The sequence below is a fragment of the Xiphophorus couchianus genome, chromosome 2 (assembly GCF_001444195.1).
Source record: "Xiphophorus couchianus chromosome 2, X_couchianus-1.0, whole genome shotgun sequence".
Classification (NCBI taxonomy): domain Eukaryota; kingdom Metazoa; phylum Chordata; class Actinopteri; order Cyprinodontiformes; family Poeciliidae; genus Xiphophorus; species Xiphophorus couchianus.
Window position 1 is genome coordinate 29,153,580 of NC_040229.1, and position 19,702 is coordinate 29,173,281.

General features: G+C 41.9%; 1 protein-coding gene across 4 annotated transcripts in view; it reads right to left on the bottom strand.

Annotated features, from left to right (window-relative positions):
* fbln1 (fibulin 1) overlaps window positions 1-19,702 on the bottom strand; it is a 43,949-nt gene that overhangs the window by 18,726 nt on the left and 5,521 nt on the right. Inside the window, exons 2-16 of one of the 4 annotated variants that reach the window (XR_003597444.1) lie at window positions 17,516-17,624; window positions 15,080-15,209; window positions 12,568-12,727; window positions 10,747-10,800; window positions 10,569-10,655; window positions 10,320-10,457; window positions 10,068-10,205; window positions 9,015-9,158; window positions 8,806-8,931; window positions 8,596-8,721; window positions 7,849-7,968; window positions 7,604-7,735; window positions 7,373-7,496; window positions 5,186-6,589; window positions 2,246-5,126 (exon numbers count right to left, since the gene is read on the bottom strand). Coding sequence is in view for 3 of the 4 variants with exons in the window: in XM_028032636.1 (XP_027888437.1) it covers window positions 6,208-6,589; window positions 7,373-7,496; window positions 7,604-7,735; window positions 7,849-7,968; window positions 8,596-8,721; window positions 8,806-8,931; window positions 9,015-9,158; window positions 10,068-10,205; window positions 10,320-10,457; window positions 10,569-10,655; window positions 10,747-10,800; window positions 12,568-12,727; window positions 15,080-15,209; window positions 17,516-17,624 (1,970 nt within the window). In the remaining variant the exon portion in view is untranslated. Of the gene's footprint in view, window positions 1-2,245; window positions 6,590-7,372; window positions 7,497-7,603; window positions 7,736-7,848; window positions 7,969-8,595; window positions 8,722-8,805; window positions 8,932-9,014; window positions 9,159-10,067; window positions 10,206-10,319; window positions 10,458-10,568; window positions 10,656-10,746; window positions 10,801-12,567; window positions 12,728-13,618; window positions 13,780-15,079; window positions 15,210-17,515; window positions 17,625-19,702 lie in introns of those variants that run through there. The other 3 variants (XM_028032636.1, XM_028032635.1, XM_028032637.1) reach the window with 3 other exon arrangements.

A 19,702-nucleotide genomic window follows, 5' to 3' on the forward strand; every position in this document is an offset into this window, starting at 1 on the left:
TTAAGTAGCGTAATTGTACCACTGTTAAACAAGTTAAACTAAATTTGTGTTCATCCTAATCAACTAAAGTAAATTCATTGGATTAGCTCAATTACCGTATTTTCCGCACTATAAGGCGCACCTAAAAACCTTCAATTTTATCAAAAGCCGACAGTGCGCCTTATAATCCGGTGCGCCTTATAAATGGACCAATATTGAGCCACAACAGGTCTCGCAACTACGGTAAGCAGCCGCCGACTTCATTTTCCCCGTGGAAGAAGAAACCGGAAAGCAGACGCCGACTTTATTTTCCCCGTAGAGGAAGAAACGGAGGAAAGCAGACGCCAACTTCATTTCCCCCGTAGAAGAAGAAACGGGAAAGCAGACGCCAACTTCATTTTCCCCGTAGAAGAAGAAACGGGAAAGCAGACGCCGATGCAGCCAGCGGTGCAAGCTGGGTTTTGTGTAAAGACCCCAAAATGGCTCCTATTAAGAGACATGCTTACAACGCAGAGTTTAAGCTCAAGGCGATCAGTCACACAGTAGAACACGGGAATGGGCTCTTTGCACCTGCCGCGCTGACGTCACAACCGCAAGCGCAAATGCGGCTCTCTTTTTTCGCTTTGAGTTACCATGACAGCTAGAAAAGACAAAGTCTTATTTCAGACGCAAATAAAACAATACTATGAACATTGCTGTCTTCCTAAATAATGGGCTTTTAAGTTATCATGGATTTCCAAACGATCCTGAATTAAGAAGACAATGGCTTGTAAATATTCGTCACTACCAGTTAAAGCTAAAGCCGCACAGCAAAGTTTACAACCGTCACGTCACTCCGGATCAACTTCTTCAGCCTAAAGAAGAAGGTAAAGGAGCTTTCTGTGTTATTTCCATGGAATCACTTCTGTATTCAGCCTGAATGATCGAGTTTACGGAACGAGAGAGCAGACCAGAGCCAGACAGCCGAGCAACTGATCCGCCTGTACAAACTGCTGTAAACACCGTCCTGCTTCACAAGAAGCATGCAAAACTAATAAAGCGAAGTAACACGGAAACCTTAAGGAACACGGCCATATTTTTCTAAAAGCAACAACTTTGAACCTGAACCATCAGCTGAACTAGAACTCCGACACCAGAGCTAATGCTAAGCTATGGGCCCGTTGTGCTTCAGAAGCAAAAAGCCTGAACCGTAAAATCCCCGTTACTTGGTCTCTGACACTAACGACAATAAACCACGTAATATACTTGAACATAAGGTAAAAACATTGTCCGTTAATGAATTATGAAAAATGTTTAGATACTTAAATAGCACATTTTTACAAGAAAAATGTCCGGCATAAGCTAAAGCTAATGTTAGCCACAAAGTTTAAAGAAAGTAAAACTCACCTTCGTATCTGTGTATAACGAGGCGAACATCTTAAAACCTTTCTCCAGCTTATTGTCGGGGCTTCGGCTTGATGTACATCATTAAGCTGAGGTGCAAAGAGCCCATAGAGCAGCAGCCAGAGAATTTAACATGAACAATCAATGGTGCGGAAGTGGAGGAAGCAACAGCTGTTCATTTTGGGAATGAACGGAGTTTTCAGAACGCTGGTTTGTAATCTATTAATAAAGTTTGACTGACCTATCTGACTATTTTGTCGACATTCCCTTTATCGCAGTTCCATCTAACGGATGCATAACGTAACCCCAGCCTCTACTGTAGCGTCTATTCTATGCGCCTTATAATGCGGTGCGCCTTATATATGAAAAAAGTTTTAAAATAGGCCATTCATTGAAGGTGCGCCTTATAATGCGGTGCGCCTTATAGTGCGGAAAATACGGTATATTAAATTGGGCTACAGTGAAGAGTAAAACTTAAATTAAGTTGAACCGACACAAGTGCTTTAAATCGGAACAACAGAACTACATAATTCTGAAATCATCAAATGGAAATCCTTTCTATGATTTTTTTTGTGTTAATCATAAGAGGGTTTTTTTTTAGTGGAGCTAACTTCAACCCTCTTGTCTGCTTCTCTCATCGATGCTCTGCCTTGGTTTCCAGCTGTGCCATATGGTTTCTATTTTCAGATGTTGGAGTGAACCACGCTTGGATTACCGATTTATCGCCTTAATCTGCCTGAAACTTCACCACAACCTCAATCCAGACCTGTCGGCTGTGTTCCTTGCTCTTCACAATGCCATTTGTCCACCAATAGTCTCCAACAAGCCTCAAACTCTTTCACAGAACAGCTGGATCTATACAGAGATTCACATACAAAGTGGCTGGGTTGTGAAGGCAATGGGTTGCACTTGATTTTATTGGAGCAAAGATGGCCAACGCAGTTTTGTTATTTTTATCTTTAAAGAGGCAGGAACATAGAATCATTTTATAATACAAGCAAGTAATCAGTTGCTATTTAAAATAAATGCTGCGTATATCAAATATGACTTAAGAAATTTGACTTAGTAATTTAACGCCTTGAAATTGGGCTTCTGTCCCTTTAAGAAACTCCTGCTCTTTCTGAAACTCCGCCTCCAGGACGTCACCACATCACTAACCCTTGAACAATGCTTTCACCAGCTTTGCAATGACAAGTGGCTCATATCATGAGCACAGGAAATTTGCGGTTCCAGAAGGAGTTTGCTAATTGCTGCTGGCTAGTCTGAAGAAGCGGAGTTGAGCAGCCAGAGGAGAGACCTGCTGTGTGAGGCAGAAGCTTGGAAATTTGGAGACTGCAACTCCAAGGAGGAGCTGTGCCTTAAGGGCGGGGCTAGGTCCAACCAGGCATTTTTGGTTGCCACGGGAGATTAAAGTATTTCTCAAACATTCATGAAAGAATCCAATCATCACTTCAGGCATGTTTTTTGATGGAATAACATTGTAACATGATGTAAAGCAAAATAATAATAATAATAAATTTTAAATAATACTGCCCTTTTAAAACAACAAATATCATCTATCATTTTACTTCTGCATGACCCATATCGTAAATTTCCAATAAAATACATTGAAATATGTGGCTACAATGTGACAAAATGCAGAAAAGTTCAAAGTTCTGAATGCTTTTGCAATGCACTGAACATGCAGGTGGACACTTTACAAACAGGGGGAAGCGATTCAAGGTAAACAGAAAAAAAATGTCTGCATTGGCCGATCAATGTTACACTCATCCATGCAAACAGGCTTTCAGCCACTCCCACGCCTCACGCGGCTCAGCCGAGGGGAGAAAAAAAAACAAAAACAAAAAAAAAAAAAAAAACCAATACCTACAGACCAGAAAGAAAAACAGACTTTTTGGATAAAAGTGCTCTGGTCAAACTTAGGGCCCTGTGTTTTTTTGGTAATTATTATTTATAGTCGGCACATTGATAACGCCCCAACACAAACACTGCAGGGCATCATTCATTTTGTGTGCGGTGATGTTGCCGTACCACAAATTGTTCAGACCACCGGCCAGAGCCCAGAGCCCCATAACTCAATGTCAAAGGGGAGGGTGGGCGGGGGGGAGGAGGTGAAAAGGGGGGGACCTGTGCACCGCCGGGCACTCGTTTAAAGGATATCCCTGCTAGGAACCAAGTGCATCCTCACGGGCCCGACGGCTCTGGACAGAAGGAACCCAGGGACATCTGAATTTACAGTTAATAAAAGCCGCAGGCTGTGGGCCGCAGCCTCGCACCATGTCAGAGTATTTATACTCATGACTCCCCCTTCCACCAGGCTCCTTCTTTTGCTGCTGCATCCCATCGCATGTCACTTACTTTGCCTGCTTCTGGATTATCTGTCTGCTTTGGGGTCTGCAGCCGCAGTGGAAACCTTTGCATTTCACATTAAATACGATGGAAGCCAAAAAGATGTGCATGAAAACAACCGCTGCAGAGAGACGTACATGTGGTGCCTGACAGTAAGGGGGTGTGGGAGTAGCAATACATTAGGCCCGATCTGGTTTACGAATGTAATCTGGTCACTTTGGTCTTACAAGTGGTAAATATGAAGGTGTTTGCATTGCTGCACATAGCAACAGTGTTAAACCTATTAAAGGTATTAAAAGTAATTCAGACTGGTTTTTTTTTGTTTATGTTGTTATTTCTAAAGCAATATAACATGCACACTTTATGAGATTTCCGTTTGCAAATTACACAGATGCTGGTCACTTTAAAAATAATCTTAAAAACAAAAAAAAAACAACTAATATACCAGAGTGGAATACTGGAGAATTTGCATGCACAGCTGCATTTCCTCTTTGCTGAAACCACTGGAATACAAGAAATGTGAAACTATACGAAGGAGCTCTCCATGCTTACAACTGCGACTTGGCCTCCCACCCTAACGGCTCCCATCGCTGCATTTGATTAAGAGCCCCACAATGCCCCATTATCAGGAACAGGACTTGACTTGACTTGAACATGTGTTATTTCTATCTCAGTTTTAATAGAAACGTGTTCATCCAGCACCGCAACCATAAAACGCTGCAGAATGTCAGACTTTATCATGCAACCATCGTCAAGTTACACTCACTCACTCACAGGGCCTGCTGAGGGTTGTTACCGTTTAACCATTTGCCCGGACCGAGGACGCCACCTACAGTTGTGGCTGTGACAATGCAGTGACTAAAACGGGAACGCAACAACGCATCAACTCAGACGTCACGCAGAATCCAGAAAGATGTAGTTTCAGCTTAACCAATTTCTTTACCTCACGTTTTAAGATAGGATTCTTCCCAGACACATAATTTATCCATAAACTCCAATAATGTCAAGTCACAGTCACTGGTAAGTCAGTGATTTTTTTTTTTTTTTTTTTAAACTTGGATTTAAAGTGTTTAATATGTAACATGTCATTCATGTTTTATTGGTTAACCTCATAAAAAATGTCTAAAAAGTCTTATTACTGCAATAGCACAACAGCATAATGTTGCATCAAAAATGTTAAAACTTTGCCTTGAGTACATTTAGTCATTAAAACAATAATTCTTTTGATAAGTAATAAAAACACTGCAATTATTGGCACCACTGACAACTCCACTAAAGTCATCATTTGACGGCACTTAACAGGAAAAGCTCTGATTTCCAGCGGCTTACAGAAAGTTAGCAAGTGTAGCAACCACCTAATATCCATTTAAGATTTAATCCTAAAATTTAATCCAAAACATTCTCTGGGATTTCGTCTTTACACTGAAATCCCAGAGAAAAGACTTTACATTGTCGAGAGAGTACGTACAGTGACTGACGTTTACGTTCAGCAATGCTAACTGTGCTACTCATGCTAGAAGCTAACATTTGATGCTAAAGACAATTTAAAACGTCAAAATTTGTGCTTCTTTCACGATTCTACTCAATTTCTTACGTCAGTGACACACACACACGGTCGGACGTCACTTCTGCTCCAGGTAGGCCTCATTCCTGCGAAGCTTTGGATTTGAAAATACGCCGTCGGAGCGGCGTGGGAGGGGCGGAGACTACATATGATATGAAATGGGACCTTTACGAGAAAATACTATTATGGGAACACGACGGGAAAGAGAGGTAAAATATTGTAGTTTCTCGACCAAAACTGGAGACTTGACAGGTAGGCAGGTCTGTCACAATAAGCAATAAATCAATTAATCACATGATAAATTAAAGCGAGCTCAATAATTTCCATTTGCGCAATTTATCCTCCTTCTCTCTTTTTTTAAAAAAAATCTTTCTTTCTGTCAACTGGATGACAAAAGTCTTCAGTTTGGTGCATTGTTCTCAACCAGCCCTCTTTTTAAGTGACAATTTTGTTTACAGAGGCTTCATAAATTCATTTTATGTTTTGTTTCTGGTGTTCTGTTCATTTATTTTGGACATTTAAGGTGTCTTCCAGTTCCAGTGTTAAATGTTCATTATAGATTATTGATCTTTGAGAATGTGTTCTTGGGTTTCTATGCCATTACTGTCATAACACTTGAAAATGGCCTCAAAACAACAATTATTATTGTTTATCACGATACAGCTTCTGGGAAAATTTATCGTTCCTGGAAAATGTGTTATTGTGACAGCCCTAGCTGCAAGTATGAACAAGTAATAACAAAATATTCTGTGAGATACAGTTCAATATGAATTTATTTAAGACCTTTCACACCTTGTTCCTAGGAGTGCCAATAATTGTAGAGTTTTCCTGTATCTTGAAGAATATACATCTACATCGTATCATCAATATTGTGTGAAACATTCATTTTCTAATAGTAAACTAATGTGTTTAATCCTCAACAAGTCTTGTGTTTACTCCTGCAAGAGGTTGTATGGTACTTTGGGCTCCTCCTGGATGACAAACACCAGAATCTTAGCCAGGTAAATGGAGACCGTGCCGTAGCGGCGCAGCCTGAGCTCCAAGTCCAGCTGGAAGTCCTGTGGCTTGTCGATGAGCCTTGCCACCGACATCACGCCGCCGGTGGGCGTGCGCTCGGCCTTGAAGAACCCCCCCTGGTTGCCGGCGGTGACCGCCACCTGGACGTCATCGCCAGGCATCGTGTGGGAGGCGCCCATGCGGAAGATATTGGTGAAGGCGGGAACGTTGGTGGGGAACGTGAGGTAGTAGTAGGTTATTCTCAGGGGCAAGATCGGGCAATCGACAGAGTCGTTGCAAAGCAAGCGTTCGCATCGACTGCAAGAGGAGAGGAGAGGGAGGGGAGAAGGGGTTTCATTTTTAATAACCATGCGTTGCATGCAGTAGAAGAAGACATGAATTTTAACAGGGTAATGTCGGTTATGGTGTCGTCTGTGAGAACATGCTAGAGGTTCTTCAAACTGTTGTTTTAACACAATGCTACTTAGTTAGAAAAGTGACAAAAATAGAAGGTAGAAAAACATGAATGTGCATTTCATTGTCTATCTCAACAAGAGAGAACATGCTGCAGTCAATGTATTCTACAATCATTCCAACATGAAGCAGACTGAGCATGCAGGACAATGATTTACACTTATGAATATGGACCCAATTTAAAAAGCAAACAAAAGGACATCTCTAGGCCTAATTTGATGCCTGTGTGATTCACATAGGACCTTCTAATATTAACTTTGTGATAAGTCGATCAAATTGCAAACTGCAGGGCTGAAACAATTAATAGATTAATCGTGGTTAATTGATTAATTCAAATAAACGTCAACTAAATAAGTAATCGATTAACCGCTAACTGGAGGATAGACTCAAAAAAGGATATTAAGGATAATAAGGATATTAAGAGCAGCAATTGACCCAAAACTGTACAAAAATATAAACTTTTTTCATTTAAGGTAAAAAAAAAAAAAGGCTAATGTGCTGAAATGAAAATCGGCAGAAAATGTCAATTTCTTAAAATCCGATTAATCGTCAGAGATCATTAGCAGAATAAACAATTACAAAAGTAACCATTAGCTGCAGTTCTAGACTCAATGTTCAGATACTCACGTCTGTCCAACACGTCTGTAGTTTTTGGGACAGTCAAAGGACAGGCACCTGTACCCGCCCAGGATGTTGAAGCAGCTCTCATTTTCCGTGCATGTGTGTCTTCCCGTTACACATTCGTCAACGTCTGCGTTGGGGAAAGGTGGGAAAAGGGTTTTAAAACAAAAAACATTCGCAAATATAATCTGCAACGAACAAAATTCAGCAACGACCAGAAATGACGGCGCTGCTTACCCTGGCAGCTGCGCCCGTTCACTGCCAACGTGTAGCCGTTGGCAGGGCAGGAGCAGTGGAAGCTTCCCGGTGTGTTGTGGCAGCGATAGGAGCAAATATGGCCGCCAGTGGGAAGGGCACACTCATCAATATCTGCGTGGATGAACAAACACCCATCGAAACAAGTCAAAACAGGGTAAACATTTATGTAAATATTAATATTTATTCATTTATTCAGAAGGCAAGACCAAGGCCTTTCATTTTACCTTCACAAGTCATGGCGTCTATGTCATTGAGCTGGTAGCCACGGCGACAGTAGCACTGGTAGGAGCCATACACGTTGGCACATTCCTGGCTGCACGGGTTGCTCTCACACTCGTTCACATCTACAATGGAGGAAACATGGTTCTAAACGAAACCCTTCATTCCTATAAAATAAATGTAACTGCTTCATTCTTAAGTAGATCGGAGCAACGCGTGGTTACTTCCTGTTTTCCTAAGGTTATAAATTTGACATGATAAACAGTCCCATCTCCCCAAACCACTCCATAATAGCTGTCTCCGTTATTATGGAGATGGTCACCCCGTCTCCATAGTAACCATTAGATGCAACCTACAGCTTGTGCCAACTTTTTGTTGGAGAGCAAAATTCCAGGGGAAAGTATTTTCCCCAGGTGGACTTGGCTAAACTCCACCTGTACTTTACCTCTAATAGCACCAATGTGGGACAGTGTGCTCTGGTTGGCTGAGTCTGAGATTGAGTTTTTCCATCAATAACACACACCGTCGCGTAGCGAAGGATGAATATGTGGAAAAGCACCTGGTGCCTTTTCTACAACATGGCGTCAGGGAGTTGACACCGTGTTTATTGCCCACCATATTGTCAGGGAGCCTTATTTTGGCATTTGAAGTGTCACAATGTTGTGACTTAAGGCGTAAATTGTATCAAGACACTTTTAGAATTAACAATTGACAATCAAAACAAAACTTTAATACAATAAATATTTTCTCACCATCGCAGTTCCGGCCATCCCTAGCCAGTTGGAAGCCGGTGGTGCAGCTACACTTGTAGGACCCAGGGGTGTTATCACATTTGTGACCGCATAGTCGTCCAGGGTAGTGCCTGCACTCATTAATATCTAAAATAAAACAAACAGATTATAACAGAAAGCATAAGAAAGGAGACAAATGAAGTATTCTTTACAGATCTGGTAAGAGCTTACCTTCACAGAGCCGGTTGATGCTGTTAAAGTTGTACCCGGTTTCACACTCGCAGCGGTACGACCCCAGCTGGTTGATGCAAGAGTGGCCTGAGCAGACCTGCTCGGCTCCTTTGCACTCGTCGATATCTGCAGGGACGCGCACACAAACTCAGCGGAGCAAAAGGCACTCTCGGTCGGTGCCTAAGCGAGGTGCGGTTTCGCTGTCATACCGACGCAGCGCGTGCCCTCTTCATTCAGGTGGTATCCCCGACCGCAGTTCACAGAGTTTCTCTGGCAGGCGTAGGAGCCCACCGTGTTCACGCAGATCTGCCCTCGGTGGCACGGATTTGACTGGGAGACACATTCGTTGATATCTGGAAACACAGACCATGCTAAATCAAGGCTGTCGTTTACTTTTCCTCAACAAACATCGTGGAAGTCTTAGATGGCGGCCGGAAACATTGACGAGGTCAACAGGTTTTTGTACGTAAATCCTCCCTCAACTAGATCACTTCCGACACTTCTGAAATCCAGTGCTTTACTGCTGGCGTTGTAGTACTATTCAAAAATCTAATCTTTTACCAAACATTGAATGTAAGCTGTACCAGGTCACACAGGAAAACAACACCCTTCAGTATAGATTATGTTACTGAATGAAGAAGATTACAGATGAGGCCTTTTCAGTGTCTGTGTGACTGATCTCACACACAGTGGCATGACGTCGCCTCTGCTCTCAATGAAAAATAAGGAAAACCTGGTCAGAGAAGAATAGAAATCATTTATTACTCAGTTATAAGAAAGAAAATCAACTTCAATTAATATCGGCTGGCCAAAGTTTAACCAAAAAACCAAAATTCTGATCGGTGCATTTTTAACATCGTCCCTAAACAGCTGAGACACCTGAAGCAGGTCAATTATCTATTCTCATGAAAAACGTCTTTCTGCACAACTAAAATTGCTAACATGCTTTTTTTTTCTGGTTTCCTTGCAGCATTTGGCCTCTATCTCTAACGGCGTATCAGAGCCATTGTAAATATAAAAAAAGGGAGTAAATTTCCACCGAAGAAATAGAAAAAAGTTGGACATTTCAACTATTGACATTAATCTCAAAATTTCTCTGATTTTCTCGCAAATTTTAGAATTTTGGTGCTCAGGAGTTTCCTTGTTTTGTCTAGAAAATTTCTGAGCTTGAGCTCAAAGTTTCTCTGTTTTCTGGCCCCGATACGCCATTGTATCTAAAAGTTCTGCAGAAACAAAAGTCCTTCACAAAACGACGATCTCACCGATGCAGCTTCCGAGCGCGTCCTGGATGAAGCCCGAGCCGCAGGTGTTCTTCGGGGCGCAGCGGAACGACCCCTGGGTGTTTTGACACGTGAACTGCTCGCCGCAGTTGTGGATGCCCGTCTCGCACTCATCTATGTCTGGACGGAGTCAAAACAGAAACGCTAACTTACACATCATATATGAGCACCAGCTAAAAAAAAAAGGAAAGTAAAGAAGAAAAAAAAACCCAAAGAGGACGCATGCAGCCGTACCTTTGCAGTCGTTGTTTTCGGTGAGCTCGTAGCCGGTCCCGCAGCTGACCTCTCTCATGCAGCGGAACGAACCCTCGGTGTTGATGCAACGCTCTCCCCCCCGACAGTTGCTGGATCCCAGCAGGCACTCGTTGATGTCTGAGGAACCAGGAGGACACGCGCCTCTTTATGCCGCCGCTTCCTGACAGGAGCGCGCTCGCCGATCGCCTCCCGTTTTCATTTTCAACGTTAATTGACGGGGTCATTTACCCTCACAGCTCCTCCCGTCCGGTTTGAGTTTATAGCCCTTCATGCAGGCGCAGGAGTCATTCCCGACACAGACGTGGTCACACTTCCCTGAGAAACGACGCAGACCAGGAAGGATTGGTTCGAAGCCTGATCGCGTCTCGACAGGCAATCATATCCGTTTGGTTTTGACACCCCTTACCTTTGCATGGATCGACTCCCACTGCTACACCAGCGCTGCCGTCCTGGTTGGGTACTGCATGACACATAGAGAGTATATAAACCCTGTTCATATTCATGAAATACAAATGGCACCTCTAACCTGCGCTATGAGACGGTAGATCCATATTGATTATAAATGACGTCCTAAAACCTGTCAAACTCGAGGTCTGAGGGCCAAATACGGCCCAGAACAGCTTCTTATGTGGCCCTCTTGACTTCAGTACAGTTTTTCCGGGATCATGGCAATTCACTCAAAATCAAGAAATCTCCACACTTTTTGGCACTAATGCTTAACTGTTCATATGAGTTTCTGGGTTTACTGCAGAAATGGTCAAAAACAGTGGGTCTAAGTGATGCTACCTCCCACCTGCAGGCAGTGGTATCCCCCACTTCTACCACCCAGCTGCCAAGACCTCGCTTGATGTCAAGATGTCAAGTCTGTGAACAATGCGGCGAGTGACAGAATGTCACATTTACCTCCCATACATAAGTGCAAATATCACAATGTGAATTGTGAATAGTTCTTAATTAGTGCCACAAAACGTGCTATTCTGATTGCAAAAAAAAAAAAGAATTGCAAAAACAAATAAACGCGAAATCCTGGAGGAACGGATCAATGTGAAAAGATGTTCAATATTGTTCAATTTTAAGCAGTACTTATCAAATGTGATTTGTGATTTGTTTTGACAGTTTTTCTTGAGTTTTATCAATACATTCTGACACATTCATAATGAAAAGAAACTTAACAGCTCTTGCCTAGAAATCAAAACTGTTTACTCATTTATGGAAACTAAAAAGAAACGGGATTTTATGTGACAGATCAACAGGAAGTCGTGCATTACGTTTTGGGCTGTGGGAAGATGAACCTCCACAGCAGTCTTTGAGTCTTTTTTCACGATTTTCTGTCTTCCCATAGACTATAATTCACAGTTAATCAATTACAGGTAGTGCATGTTACAGTGAGGCTGGTGTGTTCGTGGTGTCATGCAGTATTAGTTTGCCACCATGTATAATATATTGAATGAGAGCCTGAAAATTCGGTCTCGTCTAGCCACATTTCGACGCATTTCTCTACACGTTACTTTCGTTACGTAAGTGACGCTTTAACGCATGTCTTTAAATGTCTTTAAATTCTGCAGTGAGTTCAAGAAAATCTATTTATCTGCATCTATGCAACAATTTAATATGTTGTTATGCTGATATCAGCAGCACTGTTTTCTAAATCCGCTGTAAGGAATATATATGTTTAGGAAACGAAACAAATCAGTGAAATAAGTTTTCCTCACTTCAATTTTTATTTATTTCCTAGCATGCCACCGAGCAGGATAAGAATTTCAATCTGTGCTTTTATAATCCTTTTATTTTACCAGTGAGACGAGCATGAAATTATTCTTTCAGAAAGCAAGTGCTCTCATCACCTAAGGTTTGCCAGTCATTGCTTTTTTGTGACTATTTACGTCATTGCTACAATCCCAAAAAAGCTCGATTTGTCATCTTACAGTGCTCACTTTGTATAGAAAAGCCGTTTTTTATGCATTTCTGCCCTTAAAATTGTTGTCTTCTAATATTAATAAGGGTTAACTTCAAGGAAAAGCAACTTAAAATCACTATTGAATAGCTCCTGTCTATATATGTTGAAATCACAAAAAGCACAAACATTGAACATATTTGTCCACCAGGTGGCACAATGTCACCACTCAGACCATTTTGAATAGATTTTTTTTTCTTTTGTTTTCCTTCTCCTAGTTTGTTTTCACCCTTCACGCAAAACATTTCCGCATGATTCGAGAGTTTTACCTACATTCAGACTGTCCCAGTGCTGCTGTCTGGTTGTCTGAGGCTCCGTCCATGCAGCAGGCCCGGGACACCAGGCTGCACTGGTAGCCCACTGACAGGTTGTGGTCGCAGGGTATGTTCAGGTCCTGAGCTTCCTTCCCCAGAAGACAACAGTCGCAGCACATCTGTGCAAAACGGAACACAAAAATAAACATTGTAAAGAGAGAGAGAGAGAGAATTATTCACAAGTCAATCCTGTAATTCTACAAAAAAAAAAAAAAAAAGATTATCAGGAATCCATGTTCCAGCAGAAGAAAGCTGAGGAATGAAAACAAGAAAGGGATAGACTGGAGGTTGTTGAAGTGTGACCCGGGGACAGTCTGTTTAAACTTTGGTTAAATTTGTTTAAACTCTTTCGGATGGCCAGATAGACAGAAGAGCTCAAAACGGACAGACATGCTTCAGAAAGACAAACATCCTGGACAGGAAGTCGGTAAGAAAAACAAGAAGACAATGATGAGATGACATCATCCCCCTCTGGCTGATGCGTTCTCAGTCTATCACTGTGACAGTCTGTCATGAAGAGCGATCGCTCCAGTCGGTTCAGACCGGAGATTCTGAAAAGAGTGCAACCAGAAAAAAAAAAAACAGAAGTTAACAGCTTACTTTAAGTTTGCCTCAATCGTGAGTATTCCCTTAGGTAAAGCCTTGTGACGGACTAGCAACCTGTCCTGATGTCTCACCCAATGACCTCTAGAGATAAGCACCAGTGACCCCAGAACAACAACTGGCTGTAGACAATGAATATTCCCTTAAGTTATCAAACGCATTTTTTCACAAACTTGTTTCAAGTCAAGAAGAATAAAAAGGGCTTTCTAGTCGTACAAAATTTATAGCCATGTGGCATTGTTACAACACAGATGTAATCAACCAAATCTTTATTACTTTGTACTGATGGCCAATTGTCTGTTGGTGAAATACAGATTCATCAGGCAATGTTATGTGTGTGTGTCATCGATGCAACTTAGGTGGAAACCGTCAAAGTCTCACTTCAAAAATGAGCAAGTTCGGATTACCTTAATTCTTGACGTCGCACTAAAATGTCCGTATCTGGTCTCGGCGTGAAGCAGGTGACAAACTGTGTGTAAAACCGCGACTTTGAGATATTTCATCACATCGGTGCACATCGTTACCTATTACCCAGATCACCCTCTGTTATCCACAACACCTGTGGAGCACTTTAGGTGCAAGCCTGAACTGCGCGGGCGATCAAGCAAAGACAAGTCGTTCCGCTGACAATCATCTAAGGAGTAAACGTACAAACCTGCTTGCCCCCACTTTAGAGGAATTTTTCTCTCATTTTCTCTCCAGATGTGTTGATGGTGAAATGTTGTGAAAACAGAATGGGTAAGTTGGGGTTTGAGTGTAGCGGTGGCGAATGCAGAAGAGCTAAACAGTGGTTGGCTGCGAGCCTGCAAACGGATCTGGAGTCAGATCTGAATTTATAATCCATCTGACAGCAGCAAACTCAGATCCTCCCTGGAGCGGCATGCCTCGTCTTGCACACGCAGACGATACAAAAAAAGAAAGACCATTCAATGCAAAAGTCTATTTTTTGCCATCTGTTTATAACAAAAATAAGCTAAATACATGTTCAGAGAATGAAAAGAAAACTAATTCCAGCCTTAGAGGGGCATGTATTTTGTTGGCACATTTTATATCACAATCAAGTAAGTTGTTATAATAAAAATGCTGTGAATATCAAACACGTCTTAAAAGAAATTTGACTTTGGAATTTAACGCCTTGAAATCTGGCCTCTGTCTCTTTAAGAAAGTCCCACTCACTCCCACACTCCACCTTCAGGAAGTCATCACAACATGGCTCCTCTGCTAACCCGTTTACAGCGTTTTTACCAGCGGTACCCTGAGAAAGAGCTCCTATAGTGAGCTCAGTTCCACCCAGATGTTTGCTAATTGGTGCTGGCTAGTCCGAAGGAGCTGAGTGGGGAAACTGTCAGAGAGGGCCGCTCTGTGAGGTGAGTAAACACAAGCTAAAAGCGTATTCAGAGACTTGGAAAAACTACGCGCACCCTAAGTAGTTTCTCAAGAATATGACTGGGAAGTAAACAGGTGCAGTTTTGCTTCTCTGGAGCATCAAGAGATAACACAATAAACTCCAGTGTTCACTTGAACCTTTGCACATTTTGTCACATTATACTTGAAAACCTCAATGTATTTTTATTTGGATTTTCATGTAGCAGGCCAAAACCTAGTCCCAACTAATATCGAAGATGAAAAATCAGAACGCACGGCCTTTTTTGGGTATTTCTCTACCTGCTTTTTACGTCTACAGAAACACTCTTTGTCCATCCTTCTTTGGAAAACAAAAGCACTTGAGATCAATCGGAACTGACTGTGAACATCAGTTTTCAAGTCTTGCCACAGATTCTCGTTCTTGTTTCATTTATATTCCCTGGATTATGAGGTATAATTTGTAAATCTTAAGGCATTTAGTTCCACATGCAATACAAACACACCTTTGCTGTCTTGGTCTCGCAGGTGCTGGCAAGCAGAGAATCGCAGTTTCCATGTTCCTTTGCCGCGTTGATACCGGTGGAGCACATGTTGTCCTCCAGCACTGACACGCAGCACTGCTCCTGCGCTATCCTGCCAGAAGGAAAACCCCCCCAAAAGAAGCATACACAGAAACCCCAGGGTTTGCTTCCACAGTCAATTCTGTCAACTTTATAGAGCATACAGCTTTTATGCAGTTGTTTCAAAAGTTAAAACATATCTTTTGGTCTCAAGTGAAGAACTTGCGATCAGCAGTGGGTTGTTGTTGTTGGAATATTCTCAACTCTTTGTTTTTCAAATTCACAACAGTAAAACCACAGACTGTAATATGTTTCTACTGAACAGACAAACACAAAGTGCATAATTGTGGAGTGGAAGACAAATGATGTAGAGTTTTTTATTTTCTTTTATTCTTTTAAGAAATCTATTCATCCCCATGGATCAAGACTTTTGATGCACTCACGGCAGAAAAATTAACCAATCGATCAACTTGGTAACAGTGACGCGAGTCAGCTAACTTGTCAGACAGGAAACTTGACATGGATACATAATAAGTATAAATATGACATGATTAAAAGTGGCCCGGTGCTCAACGTGTAAGACATTAAAAACCATAAAAACAATCAAATAGAACAGATAAAAACCTTGTTGCATATAATCTAGAGAAGGAACCTATTTTCCCCCAATAAAGTTGAAGCTTAGTTAAGTTAGATTCAGAAAGTAGTTCTCAAGTCTTGCCTTACTTTGTTGAATTTAAGACTGCACTTTGACTAGGCCATTCAAACACATGACTATGCCTTTATCTGAACTTTCATTACATTGTAGGACTGGCTGTGTGTATGAGGCCGTCGACCTGGTCAAAGGGTGAAGTCCCACTGTTATCTTTAGGGTTGATGTCCTGTCTCCTGTGTTTTTCTCCCTCTTTTTGTAAAGAATCGCCACGTATTTAGATGTTGCCGGCTTCCGGTGAACGCCAACAAACTTCCCGCGCACTATTATGTGGTTCGTCTAACACATAAAATCTCGATAAAACGCTTTGACGCAGACAAAATGCGGAAAAAGCTCAAGACGTATGACTAACTTCTGCACTCCGAATAAGAATCCTATCATTAGAGAAAGCCACTCATATATAATAAACCTGCCGATTCCTGTCAGAAAAGGGAGGGCTGGCCACCGCTTGGGTGACTAACGGTTGCCGGGAAATGCAGTTCTATTGCATCAGCAGCATGAATCGGCAACTATTAAGACATGAGCGACATCATCCTAGAAAACTGCAAAAACTCAGTCAGTTCATACAGACATTGTAATTACCATCAAAAGCAATATTTTGAAGAGTTTCTACAAACAATGAAAAACAGTTTGAAGTCAGATTAGATTTCATCATGCTGACCTGAGTTGCCTCACAGAAGAATTAACAGAGACAAACCCTGCCGGCTCTTTCTCGTCGCTGTTTCATAAGAAGGAAAGTATAAACTCTAAAAAAGATGGGCGCACAAACACCAGATAGAAGTTAGATATTACATTTTCTGCACGTGAAGTCGGTGGGGACTTGGTGACCCAGTGTGATCTGACATGCTTTTCGGATGCATGTAAGATCACATCTGAGAGTTCCCTCAGATATGAAAGTTTCTGAGATATCAGGATATCTGAGTGTCCTGAATTTTAAGCGGCTGCAGTGGAGGAACAGAACCGGTAGCTCGCCACTACTTTCCCTCCCAATAAGAATCCGTATCGTTTCTAATTTACGTCAAGACGCACTACGCTTCTACAAAAATTGTCGAGAGCGGCAGCTATTCTCCTAATATCCCTGCGCTCCTTTTCTCCGATACTATTTCTCCTTTGCTTTCCTTCTTTAATATCATGTTTCACCTCCGAGGTATTCATTTGGTTTGAAACAAGCCCTCGTCTTAACCTTCTGTGACCAAAAGCCCGATCATCTCCACCTCCAGGCACACCCTCCTGCGCCGCTAATGCCTCCCCGTTTCCGACCTTCCACTCGTCCTGTAATTTTGAGGAATGTAAGATAAGTCGCGCTGGCTATGGGAAACGCATTTGCCATTTGTGTGCGCGGGCAGAGCTCTCTGGCCCTTGGGGGGGCCTTCGACCTGCGGCAGAACACCTTCTAGGATTACAGGGAGACCTGCTATTATCCCATCACTATTAGTGTTTCCTGCTCTCATATGAAGTGAATAATGTGTTCGGAGATTTATGGGAGTAAGGTAAAGTTGCTTTGAATTAGGAGCGAGAGAAATTTCCCGGCACAGGCCGAGATCCAAAAGGGGGAACTGATGGGAGTGCTGGCGGAAAGTGAAACTTTGTGGCAAAAAAGGTGAAGGTTTTCATGACCCCACTGGATTAACATGAATTGAGTCACTGGGATCAAATGAGCCCCTCCTTACCTGCAAGTCACTGAAGAGGAAATGAGGCGGAGGGATGCACAGTCATTGTTATCGTTCGCGTGCTTCTGGCCGTTTTTGCAGCAGTCGCTTACTGCGGTGTGCTTTTCTCCTGTGAAAACAACAAAATAATTTGCTTACCAAACAAAATATGATTACCAAAGTGTGGAAAACTGTGAAATCCACCTTGTTGGTAGTAGTTTGGCTGGAACGGGTTCAGCTAAAGCTTTCCGAAGAAGTGAAGTGTGAATGACTAACACACTGTGCGGCACCTTACAAATTATGAAAGACGCTTTGTGAGGACCTTGTGGTAGGTAGCTTGAAACTATGTGGCACTTTAATAATCAAATTTTAGGAAAAACGTGACATAGTTAATGCAGAAGAGTTGTCAAATTTTCCACACAAAGGCAGGAACTTTATGTCTACCGGGTGGGGACACTGGGTTCGGGATGCTCAACATACTTTAATATGACATTGGCTTTTTCTTTGTGGAAATTTCTGGTCATTCTTTCAGAAGGGCATTCACAAGATCAGACGCTGATGTTGGACAGGATGGACTGAGGTTAGAACTCAGAAATAAGATCCGATATTTTGAGTTCAGACTGGAGATGATGTAGGAGCCATAATGCTGAATATTTGTTGCCCTTTTTCTGTCAGAGCGTTCAGAGCAAACTAAAGAAAAATGTAGTTGAAGCGAAGAGAACAGCCGGTATGAATTTTGCAGGACAGAATTTGAGTAAGACGGAACCAGGCCAAGCAGAAAGTAAAAGTCTCGTTCCAAAACAGTTCCTACAGAGTTGGGAGCATGTCATTGTCCAAAATGTATTGGCATACTGAGGCTTTAAGAGTTTATTTTGCTTTTGGAACTAAACAAATGCAGGTTCGAATGGTGAGTGCGTGAGTGAATGTAAGTGTTCATGTAATGTACATGTTTACAATGTTTAAGTTTGTTGTTTGTAGGTTTGTTGTGTCCTAAAATAGAAAATTCAATAAAATATATTGGGGAAAATAAAAGAGTTTATGTTGCTATACCTAAAATCCCATTCCTGAAAAAACAGACCCACACAATGCCGTCGGGTAAAAGCGCTGTTTGATTGGCAATCCCCAAACTAAGATTTGTCCATCGGCTTTCCAGACAGTGAAGCATGATTTGCCACTCCAAGAACACATTTCCATTGGTTCAGAGTCTAGTACTAGCATACTTTACACCACTGATACGTTGAAATTAAGTGTTGATGTAAAGGGTTTGGATGAACCTAGCCCCTGCAAGCCTACTGTAGTCCCTTAAGCTCCTCTCAATATCATGTTAAAATCTAAAGGACATATAGACTCACTGACTCAAGACAGTTAGCAACCTCTTGTTTTTGTGCTTCAGAAATCATCCTATCATGGTATACAACACTGGAATCCATTGAGCACCAGAGAGTGACCCGTTCTTAACATTTGTAGAAGATTTTAAACCAGTGGTGTCCAAAGTGGGTCCTCAAGGGTCGGCATCCTGCATGTTTCAGTTCTCTCCCTGGTTCAACACACCTGGATCAAATGATGGCTCATTAGAAGGTCTAAGAAGAACACTGACCTGCTGAAAAGGTTGTTACCACCAGGGAGAGAATAAAACATGCATGATGCCGGCCCTCGACTTTGGGCACCACTGGTTTAAACAGACTGGAAGCGCTTATCAATGTCACACAAATTTTGCTGCACATACAGGAAGGCCTTTTGCAACTTTGAACTTGTTTCAATTGGGAGGGTCTTCACTCTAACCATTAATATGGCGCAAGAGAGAAAACTGTGTGAAATGTATAATGTAAACAATGCATCCATTTGATCTGCAATATATATTTTGAGGTTTAAGTTGCTTGTTGTGGAACTGCACCCTCCTGTGGAGCAGATAGTTTGACTCCCCTGTGCTAATTTCTTCTCCCGTTCTTCTAATTGAAATTGCTCTGGCTGTGATCTACCAATGGTAGACTATTAAAACTATACCAGGAAAACTGAAACTCTGACTCTGGCAACATACAACACGGGGACGTCTACCACCATCAGAACGTAGTCACGATTTATACTTTTTCTGAACAGTCAGGTTCCCTCCTAAACTCTCTGTGACACAGTTATTCCTAATTGAGTCTCGATGATCATATTTGTCTGTCTACTCCAAATAAACAAAGACTTCACCCTTCTACTTTAATA